Source organism: Nuphar pumila, chromosome 15, assembly GCF_984573655.1.
Source record: "Nuphar pumila chromosome 15, dmNupPumi1.hap1.1, whole genome shotgun sequence".
Taxonomy (NCBI): Eukaryota; Viridiplantae; Streptophyta; class Magnoliopsida; order Nymphaeales; family Nymphaeaceae; genus Nuphar; species Nuphar pumila.
This window is the reverse complement of record NC_143263.1, coordinates 550,833-559,288: the sequence shown is the minus strand read 5'-3', so window position 1 is coordinate 559,288 and position 8,456 is coordinate 550,833. Positions and strand designations below refer to the sequence as shown.

The window sequence follows — 8,456 nt, the reverse complement described above, 5'->3', positions numbered from 1 at the left end:
ATAAGCTAAGTTCAACATATTGAACCATATTCTCAAAGTTATATTTCACTCGTTCCCTCATGAGTAATATCGTGAAATGATCACGGTGGATCTCACTCTTAAATCTCAGGATGTCATTAGGGTTCACACTTATCTCATACTAAGCACACAACGATGTAGAGTTTCCATATCATTAAATCACTGGTGACCCACTCTCCATAGTGGTTGCACTCTTACCGCAAACCAGGTAGCCCTTACCACAGGTCACCACTTCTGAGATTTAAGAACTTATGCATGCTAATCTTAATATATTCATTCACATAACATAAATAGAATAAATGAACTCAAGTCTAATTATAATCTCATCATAATTTATGTTATTAGCAATTTATCACATATATATGCTATCACAAAATAATCTCTTTCTAATATGTATAACATATCACGACTAACATGTTTATGTAATCATCTCATAATTTCATGTATAGTTATTTTATGCATATCATGTTCATACTCAAATGTTATCTTTCTAATCATGCTAATTCACAACATTACAATAACATGCAACGCAAAAAAGTTTATTCAGAGCTAAAATTACTTATAATATCTCTTACCTTGAATATAAATATTGATATCTGATCAAAATAGTGTCTCAAGATGCTTTAACAGTAGGCTCTGATCATCATACAAGCATATTCGTATTAACATACATAACTTCGCATATTTTAATAAAATTACCAAAATACCCCTCTTGAGTTGACTCGTCAGACCTTGATTTTTGTGCTCCAGTTTGAACTAAAATAAAAAGACACAAAGATTTTTCTCTATGATATGAGTCAAACGCACCAAACCTCACTCAATTTTGAGTTCGGAGTGCAAAGTTATGTCTATTTTACCAAAACGGATCTTAGGTATATATGAGGGTACTTTGATCATTTTGGTAACTATTCTCAAAATTTAATCACATACTAGATCCATTTATGGTCTTGATCTAAAACTATCTGATTGAATCCAGACCCATTTTTCATCTGGATCCAGAACTTTCAGAATGGATCCAGACCTAGTTCTGATCTGGATCCAAAACTAATCTATTCAGTTGGATCCAAATCCAGTTCTGATCTAGATCTAGTACTAATCTTAACCAGATCTAGTTTTGTTCTGGATCCAGAACAATCAGATAGGATCCAGACCCCGATCTCTTTAGATCTAGTTCTATTTGAATTGATCCAAACTGACTGGATCCAGAATCGGTCTTATCCAGATCAAAACGAATCCAATCTAAGAACCAAGACTCAGTCAGACCCAAATCGGTCTGCTTCACACCCAAACGGGTTCAGTTTGTCTGAATCGATCTAAACCAGTTTGGCCTAAACTAGTTCGGTTCAAACCGGTTCAATTCAGATCGGTTTGGTCTGAACCAGTTCGGTAGGAATCGGTTCGACCCGATTTTTTTTATATATCTTGTTCGGTTTAGATGCGACCCAGACCGATTGGTCTATTCCTTTTAAAATAGAAAACCCCCAAGTGAAAGGAGTAGAGTCCCTTCCGTTTTCTCATATGCAGAGGAGTTGAACCCTGCCGACCCTATCCCTCCTTCCTCCCTAAGACAGAAGGGTCGGCCGCCGGTGCCGGCCAATCGACCCTCTCTCTCTTTCTCTCGTGTTTCCCCATTTTGTTCTTCGTTTATTTGTAACTCGGCAACCATGGTTGTCGGCCCTCTGCTTGGTCTGAAAAAGCAAGAAGAAAAAGAAGAACATACATGTAGTCGTTGTCATCCGATAAGTCCCTCCCCTCTATGCAACTTTCTCATTTATTTTTTTCTCTTTTGATTTCTATTGCTCATTCTTCCTCGACGGTGGTAAAGAGCGCACAGTGAGAGCTATTTATATCCTTCACGGTGAGGTGAGGATAACCTCATCCCCCTGTCGATCGTGGGGGTGAGGTTTATCCTCATCCCCTCAATTCGTTATGGGGAAGGCGATTCCACCAAATGGGAAACTGTCTTTCTCGTTTTTTTTTTAACTTTATGCCCTTCGTCGTTTTTGTCGGAAGGTGAGTTTACAAAACGGCAATGCAATGGCTCCCAAACAGCAAAGGGCGTTGGGGAAACCAAAGTGAATCTCGAATTCAAGGATCCCAAACAGAGCATAAAAAGGTAAGCAATTTTCATTTCAATGCAAAATTCAGCCACTACAGTTTCCCACAAGTTTTTGTCATATGACTAGTCAACATTCATTTTTGTTTAAATTTGTAGATAAATACGATCATTCAAGTTCATATCATACTACATACATATGTCAATCTTAGCCGTGCAAACAATGCATCTGGCCGGCCAAGATCGTAACATAATGGATTCCATCATATATATGTTTGCAAGGAACACCCTTATTTAAGATACAAAGCAGTTCCATTAGCATTCCTTATTTAACCGCTTCAAATTACTGATCCTCAAGAAGCCTATGCCAAAGGCTAAAAGGTACATTTGCGGGGGCTATAGTCCATGAAATAAGTTAAGCTTCACAGTTTTACCAAGATAAAGTTGAGAGCTCAAGAACTAGGTCATGTTCATCCAATAATGGGATTCATGAACTTGACTATTGACTACAGACACGTTATTTCGTATTTAAAAAATTTCTTGTATTCAAAAGAAAGTTTTATGCCCTAGTAACATCTACAATAAAACCAAAACAAATGTGCTTAATGTTGGGGGAGAAACCAAAAGATCCCTCTATGTAAGTCTTTCAAAAAATTAACAAACATTTTATATGAATATTCGAATAAACCTCCAAAACACCAAATCTTATACGATCATGCCCATCATAACAAATATGCAATTAAAAAATTAATAACAAAAGAGAAATACATATTATGTCAAGACATGGCAAGAACACACCAATTTTACATAGAAAACCCTCTTCAAAGACAAAGAAAAAAAAACATGACGGAATCTGGGTTATAATGTTTTTTTTTCTTCTCAAGCTCTCAAATACTTAAAGATCCACACTCATTTAATACAAGAATATCATGTTTGTACGTTCTTAATGATTTCTTGAAGGAGTTCTTTTTTTTTAAAGAGTGATCTCTCTCTCTCTCTCTCTCTTAAACATGTGGAGGAATCTCATTTTATCTTTATTCCCTATAATAATGGTACAAATATCTACTTCTTAAAACATGAACAAAAAAATCCACCTTCATAAATCAAACCTCATATAGGCCACCAAAACGAGGAAGATATGGACCAGCCCAACATTCAATAAGTATAAGTTTCCATGTCACGGGAGAGGAAGCCGTGGCACCTTCTTCCTTTCCCCGGAAAAGAGGGGTCAAGCATTGAAAAAATGGCCACCTTTTTCACGGAGCAAAGGTTTGCCGTGTTTGTTTTGTCACTGTGGGACCCGCAGAAAAAATAGCCCACTTTCCGTGACATGCAAACGGGCCCTTAGGGTCTTATAGCACATGACACGAAGCACTAGGTTCTGAATCCAATTTCAGCGTATAGCACCTATCCATTTTAGTACATGATTATGTTTATCTTGGCACTAAAAAATATATTTTAATAAAAATCCATACACTATTTTATCAAAGGTGTCACCTGAGCAATTCAGGACTATTTTATCGAAAGAAAGGTATTAAGACGGTTAAATGCTTCACATATAGCTTTGATTCTCAAAGTGGAGGGCGCTAACATTTTGTCAAAGTTTCATCCTAGACCATTGTTGTTACGAGCCTATTCCCTTCAATGGGCCAGCGTGGCTCGATGGTCCTTCCTCACTGCCGCAAACCTACTTGTCAGCTCGCTTATCGATCGCGAAAGCTTGTAATCAGAGTGTAAGAGAGAAAGAAAGAATAGAGGGAGAGAAATTGAAATCATAATAAGCAATCACAATGAGGGTAAACAAAAGAAAGCTCAACGCATTTACTTCCTTCAGGATATTGATTCACCTGAACTGTGCAACTTACATCAGACTCAACAAAAGCAAAATAAACTCTAAGCGCAATTGTACAATGTAAGTTGCAAAAGAACAATGATAATGTGCTTTATAAAATCATCTAATGCAACATATGAGAGGGCACTCTTTCAAGGATCATTTGGATGAACCAAGGAACCAATATGAGCTTAAGAACTCATTGATTCATTACAACACCCTTGTGATATGCCTAAAAGTCGATCTCCCAAAATCCTACGACCATGTAGATTGGGAATTTCTACACTGAGTGGATTAAGTTGGTGATGCTTGCCAGCACCATACTTGGTGTTGGTGAATGGCTCTCCTAGAATGTTCTTTCACAGCTCCAGGGTTTGAGACAAGGGGGGGCTATCTCACCCTACTGATTTTTTATTATAATGGAGTGCCTAACAAAGAGACTTGAAGGAGCAGCAAGAAAAAGGAGAAATCCAAGTTCCACACTTATCCAAATATGGCCTAGCCCCTCCGGTGTTGCTGTATGCTGATGATGCAATTATCTTGTCTAAAGCTAACATTAAGTCGGTGGTGAATCTGAAAGCTGTCCTCACAGACTTTGAAAGCCATTCAGGTGTGCATGTTAACAACTTGAAATTCTCTTTAAAATCACAAATCAATTTGCAAATCAATTAAGGCGCATTCTGGGTTGGGAACATGGTACACTAGCAACAAAATACTGAGGGTCAGTTTGCATAGCACAGAAAGCTGGAGATTTCTGCGAAAATGCACGGTATTCCATGCATTTTTGCAAGGCCCACCATGGCGACGCAAGCGGGAGAACCTTCTTCCGTGCAGATGAAGATCACCGTGCAAACGGGAGAAGCTCTTTTCGTCTTTTTCAGGACTCTTTGAAGAGGACGGTGATAGGAGCGAATAGACTATGTGATGGCCTTTATCATCTCATTTTTTTTAACACTCATCATGCCTAGACAGTTTCAAAAGATTGAGTCATCCTTCACATGATAAAAACAAACACGGCTTCCGTTTCGTCAAACTCATCCATTTTGATCTTGACCCGTTTGCATGGTGATCTTCGTTTTCTGTCAGTATGGCATCTCCATGATATGCACAAGATTATTTAAGGTGGTAACTGCCAGCATGGTGGAGATAAGGTCAATAGTTCCCCTTCTAGGCAAAGCAAACGCGCACTTAGGGCTGCCAGTTTTCAGTGGGCCAAGGATATAAGTGAGCATTGTGAGGAGCTAATTGTGAGCAGAAGAAGAGGTTTGAAAAGCCCATCGACTTTTGCAAGCGGGCATGTTTGAATAAGTATGTTATGGCAAGCATAGCAACCTTTGGGTTTATAGCTTTCCGTATCAGAAGAGACTGCATAAAGGACCTGGAAAGAATTATGTAAAAACTTCTTACGGAACGGCACAGGCCCTTCAAAAAGAGGACTGGTGCAGACACATCGGGACTAGAAACCATGTCCCTAGAGCATCATGGACTGTATTCCTGGGATGTACGCAAAGGCTGCTGACACAAGAAAGGATTCAAAGGTTTGGTATTCTAATACCAAACAGATGCCACCTGTGTGGGAGGAATGAGGAAACCATTTGTCACATGTTTTTTGACTGTTCCATGGCAGCGAATGTATGTGTGGTGATGATTACCAACGGGGGCTCCACTTGTTTGGTAGGAGCAGTTAGTGTACATCACCTTGTATTGGGACGGGACGTTGCAAGTTCAAAACCCAATGGTATGAGTTGTATAGCGAATGAGTGGTGCTGATTGGTGGGAAGATTTGGAAGAAATGGGTTTCCACATCTACAAATGAACTGGGAACTCCAATGGTGGGTTAAACAGAAACTCAGAACGCCGTCCTTGGAGCAAACATTCCATCTAGTGGTCTGGGAAACAACTGTAAAGAATTTGATTAACTTCAAGCTAACAGTGAATGATGCATAAATACAATCAATAAAGTTCTAATCAACAAACTTAGCCTTCTTTAATTTAAAATCTTCTAGAGACATATAAGGAAACGAAAGATTTGAAGTCAAATTAAGCTAAATCTAAAAGCATTAAGCTTACACTCCTGAGTTTATAATTGCCAAACTGGCTATATTGTACTCAAATTAGCACGTCTAGATAGGGATAGAAATGGATCGCAATCCATACACGATAGTAATAGTATGGCAAGGACTAATTAGGCTCATAATAGACCACCACGGCAAGAGTGGAAGGGTGAAGGTAAGAGGTGCATTAAGTCGTTCAAGGGCATTTGGGGCCACCCCTCTTGGTCTTCCAATTGTTATAGCATGCACACGTCTGCTTGTTGCCATAGTAGCCAGGTGGGACGCAGAGACACTTCCTACAGCATTTTTGGCAGAAGAACATGCAAGCCTTGTGATACTGTGTCTTGGAGCACCTCCTTATGCATGCATTGGGGCACTCTGCAACCAACAAAATTCACAAAGCTTATTAATTGCAGAAGCAAAGAGACCCAACAAAGCGAGCATATGACCAGGTAGATTCCTACTTTTTTATTTTTTATTCGCTAATCACTGAAGTCCTAAGGAAAAATCCTTGGAATGATGGCTACTTTCCCACATATCCGAACCATTTTTCAAAAGACTTCCGACGAGCTGAATCTGACCCAGATTTGGTGGGCCAACATTACAGAGACAAGTGGTTTTGACATGATTCGGCTAAGCCATGACATTTGACTCATTTTCTGAATGCACTTTTGACCACTTCGAGAAACGAGCTAATCCGAGTCTATGCTAACATGCTAACAGCAGAAAGTATGTCTAGGTCGCTACTTGGCAGTTATACATGAGCCTTGATCATCTCGTCCTGCAGTTTTTTCGACTTGGAACAGTTTTGTGTACGCCAGTAATCTTTTCAAGATGAAAAAACGATTCCCTTACAAGTTTCAATCATCCGTTTGGAAGCCTTACATTGAGATTGAAACACTATTTTTCATGTGTTGCCAAAATGTGGTGTTGAGGATGGGGTTGCCAAAAACATCCGCTTGTAAATGGTGTTGAAATGTGGTATTGAGGATACCCACTCCATTTCAATCGCAGTCTTTTGGCAACAATACGACCCCCAAAGAGTCTCCTAAACAATCAGAAAGCATGAGAAAACTGGGAAACCGGCAACACACCTCCAAGTCAAGGTTCCCAAACAGAGCCTAGACCTAAGCACTACTCTCTTATCCCACTTTTAAATAATCATGAAAAAAAAATCAAGACTGTATGAGCTAAAAAAGCATTACATACATTTCAGTCTTCCCTAGACCATCATTTTCAAAACTAAAATTACGCGTTTTTAGTTTTACAAGTTGCAGCAAATAGTTGCCAACGCTTACTCATTACATATGTTTGACAAAAGAAAGATAGGGCACGTTTGTTTTGCAGGTTATTCAGATGTAAAAGTTTTATACCCACATTCTTGAGCATTAACTTTCTCATGTTTGTTTTCAGGTTGTGAATTTAACTTGTGTGAAAATCTATCCTGTAAAAATGTGTCATGTCACTGCTGGCCTTGCGGCATAAACTCAAAGATGGGGCAGGGTTTAAGGAATTAAAACCAATGGAAAGGGGAGGTCAGTTCCAGACTTGCAGTAACGAGCGTGTTGGTGTTAAAACCACCAAAAACTCTTGATGAAGCATATGCTAGGCAATATTTATACAGTTATAGAGTCGCAATGTGTGGAGAGAGAGAGAGAGAGAGAGCTTACGATAGCTCCTCAAGCTTCCAGGACCATATCTCCCCTAACAAGTAAACAATAAGACAGCAATCATTATTGAAGCCAGTTGATATTAAATATAACAAAAGAATAAATGAAGAAAAGAACAAGTGAGCAAGTCAAGAACAAAAGCAGGGTTACCCAAGAAGAAGAAGAAGAAGAAGAAGAAGAAGATACCTTTTGAAATTGCACATTGAGTTGGCCCCCCTCTCCCAACGCAGCCACAAACTGCTTAAAAAATATCTTAAATATCAACACCACATTAAAAAAAAATCAAAATGCCAAGCCACCCTCTTAGATCTTAAAACTATTTAAACAGAAACTATATCACAAAACAGAAACTCACCTGAGACCCCACAATGCAGAATAAGAGAAGCTTCAGGAAGATGAGACCAACAACCTTTGCCATGGGGCTGCAGAGAGAGAGAGAGAGAGAGAGAGGTGGGAGGGGGATGAGGAGTTAGGGTGGGAGATTTAAAGAGGAAAGGAGAAGAGATGGAGGTTTTTTTCCTTTTGTAATTGTTGGTAATAAAGATGGGTTGAAAAAGATGAGCAGACAGAGGCATGTGGTGGGAGCAAACGCAGTAAACGAGGAGGACGGCCCCATTCCCTCTGGCGCGCTTCGCCCAGACATTCAATGGCTCCTCGTGCCTCGCTCCCCACAATTGGCTAAACTAAAGGGTGTCACCTTTCACACTACATCTCTGACTCGGCCATGCTCACATTTAATAAAAATAAAATTTTATTTTTATTAAAACTATGTATATAATACTTGGGTTGAGTCGGGTACCCGTCCCCAAAAAAACTGGATCATGTCA

At 39.3% G+C, this 8,456-nt stretch overlaps 1 protein-coding gene across 2 annotated transcripts; it reads right to left on the bottom strand.

Annotated features, from left to right (window-relative positions):
- Positions 1-5,873: 5,873 nt before the first annotated feature.
- LOC149814030 (gibberellin-regulated protein 4-like) lies at positions 5,874-8,109 on the bottom strand. 2 transcript variants are annotated; one of them, XM_089989614.1, is made up of 4 exons: positions 7,985-8,109; positions 7,816-7,866; positions 7,630-7,663; positions 5,874-6,337 (listed from the first exon to the last, which is right to left on the bottom strand). In XM_089989614.1, exons 1-4 carry the CDS (start codon positions 8,045-8,047, stop codon positions 6,156-6,158), a joined length of 330 nt encoding a protein of 109 aa, XP_089845740.1. In that variant the 5' UTR covers positions 8,048-8,109; the 3' UTR covers positions 5,874-6,155. The 2 variants fall into 2 exon arrangements, with proteins under 2 accessions (XP_089845740.1, XP_089845739.1); XM_089989613.1 differs by having other exon boundaries at positions 7,816-7,869; positions 7,985-8,098.
- Between the last annotated feature and the right edge of the window lie 347 nt (positions 8,110-8,456).